At 41.1% G+C, this 19,031-nt stretch overlaps 2 protein-coding genes across 5 annotated transcripts; one reads left to right on the forward strand and one right to left on the reverse strand.

Annotated features, from left to right (window-relative positions):
- Nucleotides 1-43: 43 nt before the first annotated feature.
- Nucleotides 44-14,433, forward strand: RB195_007336 (uncharacterized protein; the record flags this gene model as incomplete). 3 transcript variants are annotated; one of them, XM_064180901.1, is made up of 20 exons in its annotated part: nucleotides 2,563-2,579; nucleotides 2,637-2,691; nucleotides 3,270-3,398; nucleotides 3,519-3,596; nucleotides 3,656-3,757; nucleotides 3,817-3,852; nucleotides 3,906-3,971; nucleotides 6,297-6,358; nucleotides 6,421-6,516; nucleotides 6,586-6,685; nucleotides 6,749-6,863; nucleotides 8,704-8,792; nucleotides 8,890-8,966; nucleotides 9,081-9,261; nucleotides 10,556-10,675; nucleotides 10,782-10,922; nucleotides 11,009-11,137; nucleotides 11,308-11,460; nucleotides 14,165-14,224; nucleotides 14,317-14,433. In XM_064180901.1, the coding sequence occupies 20 exons, from the start codon at nucleotides 2,563-2,565 to the stop codon at nucleotides 14,431-14,433; spliced, it is 1,923 nt and encodes a 640-aa protein (XP_064037737.1). The 3 variants fall into 3 exon arrangements, with proteins under 3 accessions (XP_064037735.1, XP_064037737.1, XP_064037736.1); XM_064180902.1 differs by lacking the exons at nucleotides 2,563-2,579; nucleotides 2,637-2,691 and adding an exon at nucleotides 44-51 and having other exon boundaries at nucleotides 3,270-3,371; nucleotides 3,419-3,596; XM_064180903.1 differs by having other exon boundaries at nucleotides 3,270-3,596.
- Nucleotides 14,434-14,521: 88 nt separating this feature from the next.
- Nucleotides 14,522-18,917, reverse strand: RB195_007337 (uncharacterized protein; the record flags this gene model as incomplete). 2 transcript variants are annotated; one of them, XM_064180904.1, is made up of 3 exons in its annotated part: nucleotides 14,522-14,560; nucleotides 18,361-18,514; nucleotides 18,790-18,917. In XM_064180904.1, 3 exons carry the CDS (start codon nucleotides 18,915-18,917, stop codon nucleotides 14,522-14,524), a joined length of 321 nt encoding a protein of 106 aa, XP_064037738.1. The 2 variants fall into 2 exon arrangements, with proteins under 2 accessions (XP_064037738.1, XP_064037739.1); XM_064180905.1 differs by lacking the exon at nucleotides 14,522-14,560 and adding an exon at nucleotides 17,857-18,083 and having other exon boundaries at nucleotides 18,387-18,514.
- Between the last annotated feature and the right edge of the window lie 114 nt (nucleotides 18,918-19,031).

Consider the following 19,031-nt stretch of genomic DNA (forward strand, 5'->3'; position numbering starts at 1 on the left):
AGAGAGAAATGGTTGATCAGTGCGATCGATTTCCTCAAACTTCATGGAAAGGTGAGGTTATTCTTTTTTCGGGGTGGTTCTTGTTTTCAATTGCAAATATTGTATCTAGATGTGACGTTTTCTTCGGTATCGTTGATCACTATATGTCCTATGTGTACTACTTTGTAGAAAACTGTATATGTTCACCTTAACTGCGGTGTCCGGCCTTCAACCCTAATTGGTTCAGAATTCCTAAAATTTCTCCACTTCATCTACGATAAGCGGGTCAAAATAAACTGAAATTGTTTCAACCCTAAAATCTTTGTCTTCATTACGTTGTTTCAACCACTCAACTTCGCTGCGCACCACTATGATGTTTTCCTAACAGACTGGAGCTTCATCCTTATCATCCGTTGGAATTACATTTCTCAGTACACATCTGTCGCGATACTAGCTTTCCAGTAATCTTCGATCCTGAGATTATATTTTTGGCTTTCAAACGCTCTTTTTGGAGCGTCATCGAAAACTATTAAGCTGGCAACTAATTTCTGTTACACTTTAGAGATTTCGCCCTAGGAATTTATTTACTTGATCTTTATTTACTTTAAATTATTAAACTATCGTATGTATTCGCTACTCTATGCTATTCTAGCACTAACGCTCCCCGTTGATGGTTGTTCCTGACGGTGCTATTCCTCTAAAGTGAGAATAAAAGATAAAGTGTCTGGCGTCCCTTGGGATGCGCCACCACTTTCATTTCACATCAGAATCGTTTAAGGTTTACGAAGTTTGCGAACGTGTAACTGGCGTACACAATGATTTGGGGGGGGGGGGGGGGGCTAGCTGATTTGTCAAGCCAGTGTTTTTACCCTTCCAGACAAGTCAGGTACCAATATATCGACCGCAGAACGATGAGGGGCTTGGTGAACACCAGGGTGGATTCGAACCTCCGATCGATAGTGCAGACAGCAGAACGTCATACTGATTGCGCTTACACCTGCCCCAGTTTCGTGGTACGCTGCCTTTAATCAGCTTTCGCTGCACGGCAGAGTAACCTTTCCACGTTATTTCCTGCGTGTGATTTATCGCTACCCATTTGAGGGGAACTATAGTCAGCGTAAAGCATGTTGTAACACGACGACTCGACGCGTCCTCAGGATTATGGTAGATTCAACATGAAACACGGTGCAGTTGCGCTCGAAGCGGTGCTGGCACAACAGCTTACACAACTGTACCGTGCTTCATGTCGTTTTGACCCGACTATACATACTCGGTGAAGTCCTCTCCATTAGTTTTATCACTCGTTTTGCTCCTTCCTTAGTTGACCTTTTTCTTCCCCTATGAGAACAAGAAGATCATCTTGTATCCTGGTGGAATGCCAAGGTAATCACTGCGAGCTTCCGCCCTATGGTTCCGGTATCAGTGCTGAGAAGTACTGCGAGCAGCTGGACCAGATGGCTTCAAAGTAGGCTGCCTGCAGAGTTCACAGTCGCGCGGCCGTGAACTCTTAGAAGGATACGGAGGAACACCTTCTTCTTACATGACAACACGCGCTCACATGTCGCGATGTTGATTCTGATGAACCTGCGCGGTCGTCGCAGGAACCTTCTGCATATCCGCCCTACAGTTCGGACGCTTAATGTGCCTTGATGAGGATACTCAAAGCGAATCTTCAGCCATTTCTTGATCGCAGATCCTGGACATCTACAAGTAGGGAAATTACGAACTGCCTGGACTTTGTCAACATGTCGGCGATATAGGATACGTCAGTGATTAAAAATTCAATATGTGGGAATAAACAATTAGCAAATGAAATGCTGCAAAGTGTAACTGCTATCAGTTGCTATCAGTTGACAGTAATTTCAAAGAGGCGATTGAAATTAACGTCAACGATTGATGATCGATTCGGATCACTTTGGTAGTTCATGCGTAGGAAAAGACTGATTTTTTTTAGTGCGGACGCTGCAGCAAGAGCTTTTAGATCCGTTATGTGATATTTTCACTCTGTGTTTGTGAGACCTTTTAAAGTTAAGTAAGTAGGATGTAGCATTTTAATGCTACCATATTGACAAAGAATTGTCCCCAGTCCTCCCACTAACGTACAGACGGCGCTGTGCTGTAGATCCAACTGTGGTAGCATTCGTTTTGTATTGGTGTTTTTTTTTCAACATTCTCAGCCTCGTCATTGGAGCAGATTGGCACCCTATTTTGCGCTTCTACAGTGTGCAGTTATTCTGTTATTCTGAAATGTTCTGATCCTTTTAACCTTACGTTACTTGTTATTTACTTACTACTATTACTTAATTTGGTATTGAAATCACCAACAGTAGATGTTTTGCATAATGGAGTTATTTTGATTTCTTTGTCGCTTAACCACCTCCATCAGCTTCCCATTTGTCATCACGATCGTCTTATTCTTTCAAGATTTAGAAGCTTCGATTTCGCATAGCCACCAACAACACCACGACAACCCCCTCTTAATGGTCTTCTATTCTATTTCTATCTATTTTTGTCGATATTCCTGCTTCGATTAGGCATTTTTGGCATCTTCGGTGGATCCTATTGTTCCAACCAAGCGAACGGATGTTGAAGGGCTCCATGTATGGTTTCCGTCAAATAGTTGATAGTAGTCTAACGATCGTTTGTCTTTTCGGTAGATGTCTTGCTCATCGACTCTGCTTCTTTCATGTGGACGAAAAATCGTCTAATGAAGTACGGTTTGTATGTTTCTGCTGTTAAGGTTTTCTTTTCTCTGCTTGCGAATATACATTTCAAGCATGACCTAAACATCATATCATATGAGTGGTACTTTTGTGAAATTGCCGTCGCACTGAAAATCGGAAGACTCCCGTAGTGCATTATTCAGGATTTTTTGTTGCGAAATCTTTGGAATGGGATCATTTCTTACCAGAGTCCATTGTAGTGGTCAAGTTTACAAACCTCTTCAATTTCAATAAACCTCAAGCGAACTGTATTGTGTAGTAGTATTTATCGCAAAGACCGCCTTGAATTGTAAGAAAAGAGACGCAACTGTTTTGTGATAAAATTCGAAAATCGGACAAAAAAGGGTAGATTTTGAGCCCTAAGTTGACTAAAGTAAAACGAGTAAGTAGCAGCCATCCATCAAAGTAACAAGCAAGTAGCAGGCACCCATCAAAGTAACAAATACATGCACTTATAATTAAAAGTTACTTTGATGGATGGCTAGGTCGAAGCATGATATTAAGTTCAATAGAGTTTTCCATAACACATGTAAGTCGTAATTGGAGACAAAAAAAGTGTTTATTAAGGGAAGAAACCTGCGTTGTGCACTGCTTGAGCAGTTCATTCACTCAAATTTATCCGATTCGTGTGATCCTGTTGCGAAAATGCCTGTTACCGCCACAAAAGCTGTAATAACGAGCCGGATGATACTCCAAGTGAGCATATATTTATTTAGGAACAATTTGTTCCAATATTTCGATTGTCAATTTGACAATTTGTTTCATCTTGTATCTGTGGTCAATGTTGCCAATTCCCGTTATGACCGATACCATGAGAGTAGCGGAAGTGCTAACGATTTGTATTGGTTCGACAATGATAAAGAATCTAACGGTACTTCTGACGAGCCATCTCCGGTGAGCAATATCATTCTTCTTTTTTGTATTATGCAAGTTCTATTATCTCCCCAGTTGAGGCGACACATCCAAGCCGAAAGGACGGTGGAAAGTATTGTTTTTTGAAGATGAAGTTAACTGATGGTCAGAACGTTGTACATGCGATTCAGTATGGAGGAGTTGTAGGTGACATAGTTCCAGCCGTCATGAAGTCAACGGTTTTTTTTTTTGCTAATTTTAGCAATTCTTGGATGAAAAGGCTCCTTCTGGTACAAAGGTAATGCGGTTGTATAAGGGCGGTCAGTGTGCCTTTGCATTTCACATGTTCAGATACTTCTCATCTCCCGAGTTCTCCTTAGAAGAGGTATCTTATTACTGAACTCGTCAAACTGTCAGGTTTGCATCATATGTTATCCTCTTCGATTTGTTCAGATAAATAAACGACCTAACCAGCTAATGCTCTAAATCAGAATTTTTTTTAATAATTACCATCTCTGGATCGAGGATTTATCCCTTCAAGTCATCTCAGTAGATTAGGAACCTGACGGTTTAAATGAGTTACGAAGAGCGCATACAAATTGCAAGATCATCTTAAGAGAGCAACAGAATGAATTCAAAAATGATCAAACAGTTCTAATGTATATGCAAAGTAGACTTAAAGTGTCCGTTCCTTTTCTGATAACGCCACAGCCAACTTCTCAACATCCACTTTTTCGTTTTATTTCCTTTCATCTTCTTTGGAGTACATATTTCTCCCAATTCTAACTAACATTCCTAACATTTACAAGCTGGCTATTACATAAGCATCAAAACAACTACATTCAACAGTGGAGTGATCTGTGCGCCATGTTGATAGGACTGGTCTCGCTGCAACAGTCCCGGAGAAATCTTTACTATTAGTTTACTATGAGGGCTGCGGTGCTAGGTATATTTTCCGAGTTTAGAAGCTCCTTCCACGGGAAAACAACAAGAAAACAGAGAATCTGGAAGAGGACGATGTTCTACTACAGTGCGTTCTATATCTATACATTGTAAATATGGTTATATTATATGCGCATGTATGGCTATATTCGAAGTGGCGCTGTGGGACTCTCGCGCAGATTCGCACCTGCGTAGGCTCAACTGACAGTGCAACCGCTGCGCCACGAGTCAAGCAGTTTTGACCCGACTGCAGTGTGGTCATACTTGGAACTCTACATATCAGCCAAGACCAGGCGCTGAAACAGTTTTAAATTGAAAGTTGCAAAAAAAGCCTGAAAAACACAAGATCTTGCGAATAAATGTCTACAGACGTAGAACTCTCAGTCCTGAGCGCCGGGTCAGTGAAATACGGTGAGGCTATGTAAGTTCTATCGAAAAGAAAAAGGCGGTGGGCTTCCAGGATCTAAGTGAATTGTTCAGTAAGACGTTTTTCCAGTTCATAGAAGTTGTTGGATTTGATGAAACAGATGCGATGAAAGACCGAATCTGACGTCAAATGATCAAATGTCAATTAAGAGCTCGAAAAAAGTGATAGTTTGTTGGGGAAAGGCCTGAGGAATACGGTGGGTGAGGGATTACTTCTATGTCCAAATTGGTTGATTTTTGTCGGGTGATTTGTGCGGTATGTGGCCTTGCGTTGTCTTGCAGAAGAATTGGCCTTCCTCTATTCACCACTGCCGTCCACAACTTTTTGCAGCCTTTCAAACATATGCTCTAAATCTCAGCAGTAGGACTATGCTGTAAATGTTTGGCCTGGTTTCGTGAAGCTGTACTGGATTAAACGCTTACAGCACCACCAAACTGTAAGCATGACTATTTTGGGATGAAGATCGGGTTTAGAAAGTGTTTGGAGGAGCATCCTTATCTACCCACACAAATCCACGTTCTCTATTATCGTAAAGAACCCAATTTTCATCTACAGTTATAATACGACTAAGAAAAGGCTCATTTTTCAACGGAATCAAAGGTTAGAACACGTGACGTAACGTGTCAGACGCTGCTCTTCGGTCAGCTCATGAGGCACCCACTTTGACATCTTCTTCACCTTGCAAATTTCCGCCAAATGTCTAACTACTGTAGTATGATGTACGCCCAGGTCATCTGCTAATTGCTCGGATTTGCTTCCACGGCTCTCCCCAGATCTTCATTATCAAACGACGATCTGCGACCGCGACCCGGTTTTTCTTCGAGATCAAAATTGCTAGAAACGAATTTCTTGAACCAGAGCTCCAGTGTCCGTTCGCAAGAACACTCTGACCGAATGGCTAACGTTCGTTGCAGCACGAGGTCATCAAGCAAACCGTTAAAGGCATCACCCCACGAATCTGAGGTGGTGCAGATTTCAGGTGGAGTATTCGTAAACGGGATGGGAGACTACGGAGAGAGGGATGATTCCGTCCATTTCTTCCTGATTGCCATTAAAAAAATGGCCCGGAAGATGCGGCGCCGCACAAGGCTGGCGCACTCCAGTCGAGCTCCCTGTACAGAATAGTGACAAAATAATGACTTTAAGCTCTCATGCGACGAGATAGGTGTACTTCACCTCGTTTGCCGTACCACTTCTGGTTCCGCTTGCCCCTTCTCTATTTTTCATCGTGTAGTTCGACGTGGCAAGACTGCGAAGGCGTATTTGGAACTTCTTTGAATAAGCTGTTCTATCTTAGAGTGCTCGAGTGATTGAATTTTTCACACAGGTCACATTGAAAGAGTGCTCTTTATGTACCTGTAAAGTGTTTGTAGGTACTTGGAGGAGACTTTGAAAGCGTGCTTCATTTCCGCGACTGCGATGGCGAAACATTAAGGTTATATAATGGAATATTGCATTTGGGAAGTTTTTACTCTGATAGCATTCTCTCCACTTTAGCAATGGAGTGTTGCGTCAATTGCCTTCTTCGAAAGAGCGGCTGGAATCCAAAACAGATCCAAGACAGCCTACCCAATTTCCAAAAACAATTTCGAAGTGTGTTTCTTGATACTGATAGCGCCTGTTGATTGGACATTTGTATGGATATTATTGTTTTGGCTTCAGCCTTTCTACAAATTCTCATTACCCAATCCGCATGCAACGAATTCCCAACGAGCTACTGCAGAATACTCATACGGAGGTGCCTCTCGAAAATGAACCGGAGGCAACAGCAATCTAACTTCTTTATCCAGTTCTATCTTTTGGAAGTTTACTATTAATAATTTAGAAGTTAAGCATTGGGAGGCCTGCAGTTGTACCTTCATTACAAAGCGTTGCTACCACCACAGCTCATGTTCATCACATTGACAGTAGAAAATCTCATCACGGTGACAGTTGTGAAGGTACATTTTATCTTATTCTCGCGAATGTTTCATGAACCCGAATTTTACGATCCGCTGCTTACGATTGAGACCACTGCAAAATGGAAACAATTCTCTATATAAAAAATTACTTCAGCTTTATCCTAAGTATTAAGTTTTGTTCTCATTTGACTAGAAAATTGTAAACTCTTTTAGCAAAATGAAAGCGCCTACAAACATACTCTTGAACGTTTCTTGCTAGAAAGGAGAACTTCTGTTGCTACGGTGAAGTTCCAGCAAGTATTTTTGGGAGTTCCGAACACTGAAGCCCTCATGATCTGTTCTACGTTTCCTAAGGAGATGAGGTGCTTACAATTTTGTTCGAACTTTGGCAACTAGTGAGCAACCAAAATAAAACTGAGTGCAATTTTATTCTTTCTTGATGCTTTTTATTGTGTGTTGGTTAAGTATTTAACATTTCTAGAGGTTGGGGTTGAATGCATTTAGAAGACATTAAAAGATTATGATATTCCACTCGCTATCCCAATCGAACATTGTATTGTCAGAAAAGCAAACGCAGGAATTGGAGCTCTGAATCTCAGCAGTTCGTCAAAACAATTATTGTCGAAATTTTTCTCTCATCTTGTGACATTCTCTATGGAGCTATGAGAACGCTATCAGCGAAACCAAGACAGTATACGTAGCCGCTGGCCATCAACTTTCACCCCTATATTATCTCGTTGTAATCCTCATCATCACCGCTTCCAAGAGTGAAGGTAGATGCCTTGATGAAATTGCATCTTCCTTTATTGCGTTTACGTACTCTACTGTAGTTACATTATTATAAAGTCTCCTTCAGTTTTTATCTGTAGTGTAGAAACCACATCTACAGAACTTCCTTCCCAAAATCTTTCCAAACTATACGTGGCAACCGGCTGCTGTAATGATTGTAGAACTTTGTGAGATGGAGCAAATGCTATCTGGGAAACTCAGTACAGGTCACATAGAATTTTGGCTTGCAATTTTTCACTGAGCAGTAGATCGGGCAGAGTAATGGTTGGCGACATTCTTGCAGAATTTATTCGAAGATCAAATATGAGATTCGAATTCAGCAGATTGCGATTTTCCAAGGTGAATTCATGAAGATCAATGCACGCAAAATTTTCGGTGCTTAAGAAGGTTACAGTTGACTGTACATACGACGCTCCGTCACTATCCTTCGTTGTATTCCGGGGGGTTTTTGTCTTTGAAATATCGAAACCTTTGAAATACCGAAAATTGTAGGGGACTACGGCGCCAATTGTTCTTTCTGGATCTGCGTTAGCAGAACATTTGCACACCAAACTTCTCGACAATCTCTAAATAAATTGAAGTCTAGTACCGAGAAAATTTTCATAACCCAAGAAATTCTCCAATCAATTCACATGTTCCGGATTTCTAGGAAATTAAGTAGTGATGTTTCCTTTCTTCGCATTCCATCACAGAATTCGATCTTCTTGTCCATCTGCAGTAATGAAAGCTACTTTTTTAAAAATTTTCCGATGTATTCTCTGGTTCCGAAGTATCCACCTTAAAGAAAAATTCGTCTCACAAATTCAAACATATGATTACATTAGAATGTCAGTAATTTGTTTATTTGTACTCTCATGGCACACTGGTGATGAGTTGCAGAGGTTTTCCTTGATGAAGCCACTGAAAGGCGAATAAGAGAAGAGACATTTTGTGAATTAGCTATTTAGATAAATACAGCAGAGATGAATGATTTTAACAAATTTTAACAGATATTAAAAATATTTATGAAGATTAATTTACAGAATATGTTGAACTAATCTTTAAAGGTATGAGGGTTTTCCCTCAGCTGTCCCTTGAGCTTGTTCTTCAGCATCTCTCTTGGATGGGACCACCTATCACCGGTCGCTAGAACAACTACGCCAAAAAATCATTCCCCGGAATTCATGCAAAAGTGGAAAAGTATGCTTTTTTGTTGTTTTCGAAAGAACACTGAGTTAATTGAATTGTTGAGTTTTTTTCATGAAAACATGAAGAATGTCTATCGAATAAATTGTAGGAAGATCTATCTTCATCGATATGTGACAGCATCTTCATCGCTGAAGATTCAAAATCGTCAAGATACAGTAGTCTAAGGTTTGTTATTATTAGTATTAGTTTTTACTTTTGCACTATAAAATTGTTTGATTTTTTTCTTTCACTTTGTGTTAGGTGTACACTTCTTCGCTGCACTACATTTTAATATTTTAGAGGTAATTTCAACACTACAGGAAATCGATCGATAACGGATTACTTTCAAGTTTCTCGTTCTAATTTGAAAGAGATAACATCGGCAAAAAACAAAAGGATTGGGAGCAGTTCCATTAAGAGCAGCGGAGAACAAAACTGTTCAGTCATGCTTCCCAATAAAATCGGTCCAGGAGCTGTCAAGGTAGTACTGTAGCTTTCAAAGCACATAGATTGTTCCACTACTAGCGTGATCAAGCGTAAGATTCGTAGAATATAACACTATGTAATCTGCATCTCTGTCATGTTTTCTTTCCATCCCGGATCTTCTCTGCTTACAAAATTGAAAATTTCAAAGAAATCGAAGTAGACAATAGTGGGATTACTTTCACTTGCACGAAGCGTGAGTGGCTGCCAATCATTCAGTGAGTGAAGAGGTTTGATGACCGCTTTTCCGACTGGTTATTATTAGGCTGCCGGCACGCCACCCGCACGGCTGCAGAGTTCATAGCCGTGCGGGTGGCGTGAAAGCACGGTATAACGTTGAGTACGTAATGTAATTCTGATCATAAATTCCGGCGAATCGGAAGTCGAAGGGCTTAATCAAGAAGCTCTGGACGCGAAATTACGTGGTCTGAAAAGTCTGGGAGAAGTGGTAAGAAATTCGTTCAAAACTGAATAGAATAGACAACTTTGCTGAAGCAGATCGTTAAAGCTAGCCTACTGGTTGCAACATATGGATAGAGAAAAATATGAGCGCCAAAACTCGCATCGTATTCTGTGCATTCTTTAGGAAGGTAACTCACTGAGTACCGACTAATTTGGACCGTATATTTGTTACGTAGAATGTTTGTTAATGAGACCACTCAAAGGTGTTCTACAGAGTTCAGATGCTCTTAACAGCTGAATTCATTACTTCGCAAATCTTCTGCTTAGGCGTAGTGGACATTTTCGAATACTTCGATGTTTTTGACTTTTTTTTCCTGAAAAAAAAAACAGTATCCCCAATAAATAATAGTTATAACGCTTTCGAATCTCAATAGAAATGTAAAGATTCAAAGTGGAGATTTCTTTCAAAAAAAAGGTCTAAATTAATCACTTTCCAATTCAGAATCCTTGCACAGTTAGGAAATACAGCGGTTGATCAGAACTCGGCCTTACTTTCTGGTCGCTGCTGCTTCCTCTTTTTGCAGTAGGCATTAGGGTTAGTAGGGTTACTTTAATAATATTAGTCGTTGCTTCAAAGAATCTTCCGGGGAGGATCGTTAAAGCATGTGGACAACAGTAGTACACCACACTTCTTGCGAATATCCTGTTTTCGCCATTCTTACGCTTCAAAGAATTCCTTAAGTCAAACATCTATTTCTCTCCTCATCTCCTTTCCTTCCTTTCACCTCCTTTTCTTCGAACAGTAGTAAGCGGTCACAAGAAGAACCCTGGAAGTGTAGCATAAGTTACGAAAAGTACCTAGTTTAATAATGAATTTGTAAACCATTTAGGCAATGGCTACACATGCGTCGAGTATTATGGGCATAAACCGTTGCGATGGCTCCACAGTGCATGACGACTCATATTTAATCAGTTCAATTGGAGATTTTTCGGATGACCTTTATCCAACGGTACAGTGATGTTATCAGATTCGAACGTCCGATTCCGTACTATTTATAATGTTTGTATGTTAAGCTTTTCGCTTTCCCTCGATCTGTTCTTTCTTGTTAATTTTAGCAAAAGGACCTTTTATCTCGAAATATTACGCAAAGGACACAGCCATCAACTGCAGTCGTTACTTACAAACGATCGCATTTGAGTGAAGGGAAGGTTACTGGGTCTAATACGACGGCTGGATGGATCAGCTGTAATGAAAGAGTTCGTTTCCTAAACGTTTGATTATAGGAGCTCCAAATTTAACATTCGTTGCACCCTCATTGGTGTCTTAGTTCAACGTGCTTTAGCTCTTCCATACATCGTCTTTTTTTCGACCATCAATCATGGATAAGCTCATGGACTTCAAGATTACTCTGCTTGCGGACGTACTCGCAAAGCGGAAGTTCTGGATGCTACCGAAAGTAGTGAACGTAATGGTAGAAATTAATGAGTATTATTTAAATACTAAATTACCTTCGGACTTGGCGAAAGCGCTTACTCCGAAAGCTGCAGCATCGTTAGGATTTTTGAATTTTTTTTTTATTTTTAGACACATGTAATATGACTTCAGTCATTCAACTTCGGTAGATACCGCAATCCATTCTAGGGTGTTTGCTCTATGCGAGGTGATTTGACCGCCAAGCACGGGTCATGGTTATTATACGTGGACATCGCTGATGAGTCGATGGACTCACAAAGATGCGTCGTTTCAAGCCAGCTACTGGAACGCTTACTTGGCTTCTCGGTGAGACAATGTGAGGTAAGAGCTAAACATTTGAATAATCTTATATTAACAATAATCATATTAATAATAAATGATAATTTTACTAATAATACAAAGAGTGTGCTCTTAACGAAGGTAGTCTTTCTAAACAAAACAGAAACAAGATATTTGGAGTATGTACGTGTTCGAAGGTGAAAAGGATTGAATATTGGCTCGTAGTCTGTGCGATGCCGCTTGGGGGTTTTGTCAACGGTGAACTTGGTTATAGAAAGCAACGAAATTTTCTTTTAACAAAATGTGGGCTACTATAGGCTCTCGAATTCACTTTTCATTCCTGGAATAAGTCATCAGGATATCCTTGTTCACACTCTACGTACTTGTTTGGGTGCTCAGTTGTAGAATTTTTGCTGACAACTAGCTTTTTTTGCTTTCTCGTTTTCAGTAAAGAGCTTCACCTTTTAAACACTTTTTGATATTGAACCGGCTCCCGGATTACTCTCGACAATATTACGCCAGCGGTTCTGAATTTTACCCTATACATTTATTTCAAACGCTAAAATATCGTGAATTTATTTTTGACTCTCAGTTAATTCTCGCATAGTTCGGTCTTTGGTAATGTTCAGCAGGATGAAGAAAAAAAACAGGTCTGTTCGTGGGCAACAATGTCGCGCCCAAGCGTTTAATTTCTCTCTTTTTTTTTTGGAATCGCATTCGAAATGGGTTGAAGGAGCCCACTGTGATGTCTCTGCATTAGGACTTCAATCGCTCCTTACCTCAAAACTCAATGAGACAAGGTGAGAAAAGCTGTGAAGATTGCTTCAATAGTCAATATTTGGGTTTTTCTTTTGTATCCTGTAGGGTTGGACAGAACTTGGCCCTTAGGGGTAATCTTTGATGTTTTTCACCGATATGCGAAGTCCGTAGACGATTTCTTCTTGCGCTGATCGATTTTATGACGTTTTTCGGGTTTTGCGGCGAACCTACATCTTTCCGTCTTTAGAATGCAACTAATACTGCGGGGATATTTTAATGCGAACACACGTATGTCAACGAAACTGCCTTCAGACAGTTAGCATTTAATATCTTTGATTTTGACCTGTTTCTGATACATAGACGGTAGGAACAGCTGTTTTTTTTTCACCTACATTGATCATAATTTTTACAAGTGTACAAGTACAAGTTTACATTTTTACAAGTACAAGAACTTTCTTGCTTCCTAAGATAATCTTTAGACTTCTTCTAAGATAATTTGAAGACTCTTTGGTGACTTTTTATTAAACTGTTTTCTTAAGCAGACTTCCTTGCTCATACTAGTATCCGTGTTTGAAGACAGCGTCACCAGCGCAAGAGGACGGCATGGCAGCCCGCACTGGTTTCTTTTTTATAGATGATCAAGGCTCCTATTATAAAATTGCATAGGACCATCTTTAATATCCCAATGATAATTGATCGAACAGCCAGAGCATTCTAAAGGGTAGTGCTTCTAATAAGAGCTTATAATTGGTTGGACCTTGACATCGTTAAGGTTCTCAGAGGTATAAATCATCAAAAGAGATTCTTAGGTGCTCCATTCAAACATAATGAACCAAGCGGTCAAGAACATCGTTTTTCAAGCGAAGAAAGTTGCTTGTTTTGGCCCTCTTTACAGCCTTTGCTGTTTCAGCTCAGGCCCTATTTGGTCTGTTTGGTAAACCTATTCCAGCCCGCCGGACTCTACAATGTATCGTACCCTAAGTGGTTCTTCTCTTCACCGTGTGTAAGTCTCAAAATCCCTTAATGTTGACTGAGACATTGGTCTTTTTATGAGCAATGAGTTGAGAGAAATTTCACGTATGTTACAACGTGAGCTTAGGTGAAAGGTTTCAGATGACACTTTGAGAAACATGTGAAAATTGAGGAAAGCGGATGTTGTGAGCATGTGAAACTTGGAGTCCATTTGTAGATTTAATTTCAACTTGAGGATGGTTTAAACGAAAATTACTAGAGATCGTGGTGTTGTTTAATCACACGTTATCAAAAAAAAAAAACAATGGAACGACGTGATGACGATGTAAATGAAGTCAGAAAAAATTAACAGATGCCTCTGAAACGGTGTTTTCTGTCTCAAAGGAAGGGCTTTTCCGGCGCATCAGTCGCATTTCGTTGGTGAAGTCCACAAGAGGGTGAGAATCCGACATCGTTTGAATCTTGGCATCCCGACTGCTCTCTTTTCGTGTTGATTAAACCAGAGAGCCAAAACTGCTTTTTTTTCTGCTAACATTTCTTTCCGTCAACTTCAAAGGGCATGGACAGTCCATCTTCTCAAACATCTCACCAGAAGCCACTAAATAGAAAAGCAAGCTAAGAAACGATTATAGTATCAGACTGCGCGTTAGTTGTTCCACCAGTGTAGACAAGGTGGTACCCGTATTTGCATTTCACATTTAATATTGCCCACCACAAACTCTACGCGGTCATTCTACTTTTAAACTATGCAGCTGTGGATTAGAAACTTGCATACAGTATTGTCAAGTGTCTCCTCCTCGCTAGCCCATAGTTTATTCTATAAATTCATCATACCACTGTTTCTGTGTCGTCAAAGACTGACAGCATCAACAAACTTACGATGTCATGATCCAGATTTAAACTTTGTCGCATCTACTTTCTGTTGACACATTTTGAATGTTCAAACTATCCCGTATCTTGGTTTTTGAAGAAAAAGGTCTTCCATCTAGTTAAAGGTTTAAAATTCTAATTTTAGAAATTCAGCCGACAAAACAATACACATGAACTATTACTCTGCAAGGAACGTGCAATAGAGGTGTGTTTTCACTACATATCTTGGACTATCTAGGTTTCATGTGATAGTCAGTTCTTCGACATTTCACTTCCAGACAACGTTTGACCATTTAGGTGATGAAGAACATACAAAGGCTGGATTTAATCTTTTCAATGGAAGTACATTCTCAGAAAGAGAAGTTACCTTCACTCGTCAAAATACTAAGCCTTTATGAAGCGCTTGGCGCTTGATAAAATGAATTATGGGAATTTCTCATCAGACCTGCCTGTTTCCTTGCGACATATCAACATTTTTTCATAAAGTATCTGATGTTATTATTTAGAAGAGGTTGAATACTTGAATACGTTCTTCACTGATCTATTATCTTTGTATTATGTTTTAAAAAATTATCTTTGTATTATGTTTTAAAAAACTACAAGTTTGCAAAAAGATGTACATCTGAATAAAAGTACTTGTGAAGATTTCTCTTACAGTCGAGACCTGGTTTCTACGTCATGTCCGTTAGAGTTGTTTTGTTATGATTGTTAGGCTTCTCGTTAGCAACAGAAAAATCATTGCCGTAATCATCAAGGCACAAAAAAGCCGGTTTTGCATTATCTGTTGGAGATATAGAGTAGAATACACATTGTTTTTCTGAAGACTTTATTACAGATTTGAGACATATCTTGAATTTCGCACGAATCACATAAATTGCGAGCAAATCAGTCAGCAAGCTCCTCTCTTTGGGTCAGCATGCGATATCAGCGTACGAGAGAGGAAATATATTCTGACTGTAGAGAATTGAAGTGATCTACTATCTTGCTAAATTCGCCTAACTGCATTTTTAATGAGTTGACCTCCTGATCTGGACTGATGTATGGTAGTTATCTTTGGGAGAAAGAGTTCTGTTTCCTAGGGTGCTTAGAATTTAATTGGAACAGTGTTGCACTGCGACTGTCTATTAAATCGTGTACAGATACAAAGACTGGGCTAAATGTGCTATAACCGTACCTGTTCGAAAACAACATTGTATTGTTCTTTTGTGGATGTGCACGGGGGCACGAAATCATTGAAATGCTTGGAGCACTATCGAAAAATACAATGAAAGTGAGCAGAATGCACAATTCTTCACATCACTTGTAATTTAAGAACCCTAAAGATATTCATGCTCGCCGCATACTTCTCCAACGCCTGAGAATGCCTGCATTGCTTTGTTAGCTTGACCTTTAGCGCACAGTGAAGTGGAGAGGGACTAGGGAGTAATTACTAATCACAGTAGCATTGGCGGCAGCTCTGCACTCCGTGCTTTTCTCACCTTTTTCTCACCTCACATTGATCACCGTGACTTCTTTTTTTCGAATTGATTGAACGGGAGCCAGCAATTCCTCAATTTGCCTTCATCGCGTGCTAGAGTTCAATTTCTCGTTCGCTAGGGACACGTACAGCTGTTCCTGATTTTCTGCACTTCATCCTCCCGACGCTTCCCAAGCCGCTCTTTCCAACTTGTCCAGCTCGAAGGTCAAGTCGTTCTTCATGCTCATTTCTCGATACAGCAGAGATGGTGCATTTGGATATGTTCGTTTCGTTGAGGGTAACAGGTGATTCCAAGACACATTCGTTTCTCATGAACATAGTCTTTGGCCGCTGAAGGCGTGCATCCCATTTTCGTGATTCGCAGCTGTTGGTGGTCTGATGTTTCGAACGATGTCATGAAGCCGTGGTAAGCTTCGACCATCATCTTTCACTTCCATCTCGCCTCACTCCTGTTTTTGCACTGCGTTCACGAAAGTGGTTGTAGGTATTTTTGGTGAGATCGTATCACTTTGTCGAACCCCTTTCTTCACGTCTATCATAATCTTCTTGTAGGGTGGAGGAATTCCGGTCGTGAAGTTACTGAACAACTCTGGAAGTACCTCTATTCAGTGGGTAAAGGCCTGTGCCGCGTACCCCCCGTCTGTTTGCCACCCATTCGCTGTGATCCGGCTTGTAGTAAACGAAAGGCATTCCAGTATACGCTTGGAATGTATGAGCTATAATATTTAGCTTGTACAGCTATACGGCGCAAAATTCCCATATAATGCGAAAACTACTGTCGTCCAGCACATCGCCAAATCCCACAACCTAAAAGGTGAAGTGCCTAAAGGGAGCACGGAATCTTTGACAATAACTACCGTTCCGCCACGCCGAAATACCGGGTGTTGTTGAACAAACTCCAACAAGCTGAACTGTTTACGCTTCTACGATGTCGTTGAATTCGTTCGTTCGATTCGTTGAAAGATCCCCCCCCCCTCGGCCCATTTTTTCCGCTTTATCCTTTCCCTCGCAATCATCATCTAAGAAGTCTGCAAGTTTTCTGGGTGACGTTGACAAGATTTTTGAGCGATATCCAGTTGAGCTCTTAGCTGGTTCATCAGTACAACAAACAAAGCAGCCCAACTCTTTGGCGTTCAGCATTTCTTGGGATCCACTTCAGTGTCATTTTATTCCATTTATCGACGATTCTCAGAATGTGGCCGCCTCAACTGTGCTTCGTTCTCAATATATATTCCGCTGCATCGCGAAGATGGGACATTTCTCTTGAATCGGAGTGTGCACTGGTTAAACCTTGACCTTAAAACATTCTTTACGGGCTCTGTGGATAGAACTAACTTCTTACACTTGGTAGGTGTTCGCCCATTTCTCTGCAGCGTAATAGAGCGGTGGAAGGTGAACTGTCGCGCAGAACCGGTGGGCATGCAGGTCTTAATGTGTAGCCTCTCTGACGGGTGGGAGTGCTGCCCGCACTGCTCTCATCCTCCCATTCAGTTTTCCTTTAAGTCGTCCTCCATAATAAGAGAACCTCCGAATTACGCATATGATGAGCCTTCCACGATTTAGAAACCTTCATGATGTGCTTCTCCGTACTCGCAGTAGCTTGTTCTTTATAAACTTTGTCTTCTTTCTCTTGACCTGCGATCCCATCCTCCCTTTAACTCCTTGAGAATCACCTCCACTATACTTCTTGAAAAGGGTCTTCCACAAAAAGAAGGTTAGAGAGGAATCTCCACCAACGTGCATGTCCCTTTCTTCCTAAGCAGGTGACTTCATTATCCAGGGTAATCCAGGTGTGAGACATGCATGACGGAGACATCCGACGAAGAGTGAGATTTTGGATAAAACGCAACACACCTTGCATTCACAAATAATTTTTCAATAATTTTCGAACTAATGAAGTAAGCAAAATTAAGATCAACAGAATAATCAGTCTAAATTGTTCAACACCCTAGAGGATCAACAAAAGATAAATCAGTAATTTTGCTCCTGCGTGAGCTGCTGCAAACATCACGCCTTGTTCCAGTGGAGTAGGTCACAATCGACTACCTTGTCCTCGAATGAACAGAGCAATATGAACTATCATGTGATGAAAGTATGAAACCATCTCCTGGTTGTTTATATCTCTTGAGCAACACAGTCGTCAGTGTACACTGTCGTCTTGTTGTTCAATACTTCCAATAGGTGTGGTAAGGAGGCGGTGGGAGAGCTGTATGGTGGTGGTGCATTGATCGTAGCAGCTAGCTAATGTCTTCACGTACAACGTGTCAACGCCTCAATTGAGAAACAGTATCACATTCGTTTCCGCAGGTGTTTCGTTGAAGGCTTCCTTATAGTGGACGAAGACTGGCAGAGGAGCCAGACTATGTTCCCGGCAGAGCTCTTGGATCCTTCCCCTGTAAAGGTGTCATGAGCGCCACTGGAATTACATGTAGCAGACGGCCACTGGCCAAAAGAAAGTCCACAGATGACGTAGAATCAGGCTCGTGGGCTGTGTCTTGTTTTATGCTCCTAATTCCGACTCGTACTTCCAAAGGAAGAATCCGGCGTGGACCTTCACGAGCGGTGATACTGGGGTTTGACAAAAGAGCTGAAAAGAGGGAAAGATTTAGGTAAGAACTCTTCTTGATCATTCCCATTTCACGACAAGAAGAGGTGCGAATCCCGTCTTCGCGCAGCAAGACTATTTGTGCTGCTTCTAGAATTCTTTTCTGTCTGTATTTCAAACGATCTTCCTGCGACGCTCTTCTGCAGTTGGTTTTTGCCAACAAGAGCTCAATGTTTCATGCATTCAGACCAAGCCTCAAAGCTCTTTTTTCAGTTGTGTGCACAGAAAAATCAACACCTCCTATATTTCATGACGGAACCTTTTCTCCGCGAATGATAATTGTACCGTCATTCATTTGTCGTACGTCACTCCTTCCGCACTTGTTCTGTTGCAGAGCAATCGCGGTAAAGTTGATGCGTTCTGCAGCAATAGCACCATTAGAGAATACTGTTCTCGCGTTGTAAAAACAAAGCCTGAGAAGCTCTTCATAGCAAGTCTTCCTTTTGTCGCCTTTGTCCAGTATCAGAGACGTACTGGGCAAACTAGGATTTGAATCCCCCTCACCGGTCGCCATAAATTCCCCCGTCTGAGACTGCGGGTTACTGTTCGCAAGATAATAAGGCATAGTTTGTGTTGTAGATGTAGGCTTGATTTTTTTTCCTTATAGATTTCTCCCCATGCAAAGCACTCTTGCGTTGGCGAGCTTTCACCGCAGGTGGACTCCAACCTAAAAGGGTCAGGGAATCACCTTGCGACATGTTTCCCAAGTCGTTCTGGATCTTCACCTTCAGCTAGGCTTCCGATTTCGGGAATGTCGAAGTCTTTCTCAGCCTGGGGGACCCAGCCAAAGAACGTATAGTCTGGCCAAAACGACATGAAACACGGACAGTTGCGTAAGCAGGTGCGCTCGAAGCGGTGTGGTGAAAACAGAGGTTGGAATCGAAGTGGGACCATGACGAATGCAGAGATGGGTGGCGGTAGCGAGGATCC

Source organism: Necator americanus, chromosome I, assembly GCF_031761385.1.
Source record: "Necator americanus strain Aroian chromosome I, whole genome shotgun sequence".
Lineage (NCBI taxonomy): Eukaryota > Metazoa > Nematoda > Chromadorea > Rhabditida > Ancylostomatidae > Necator > Necator americanus.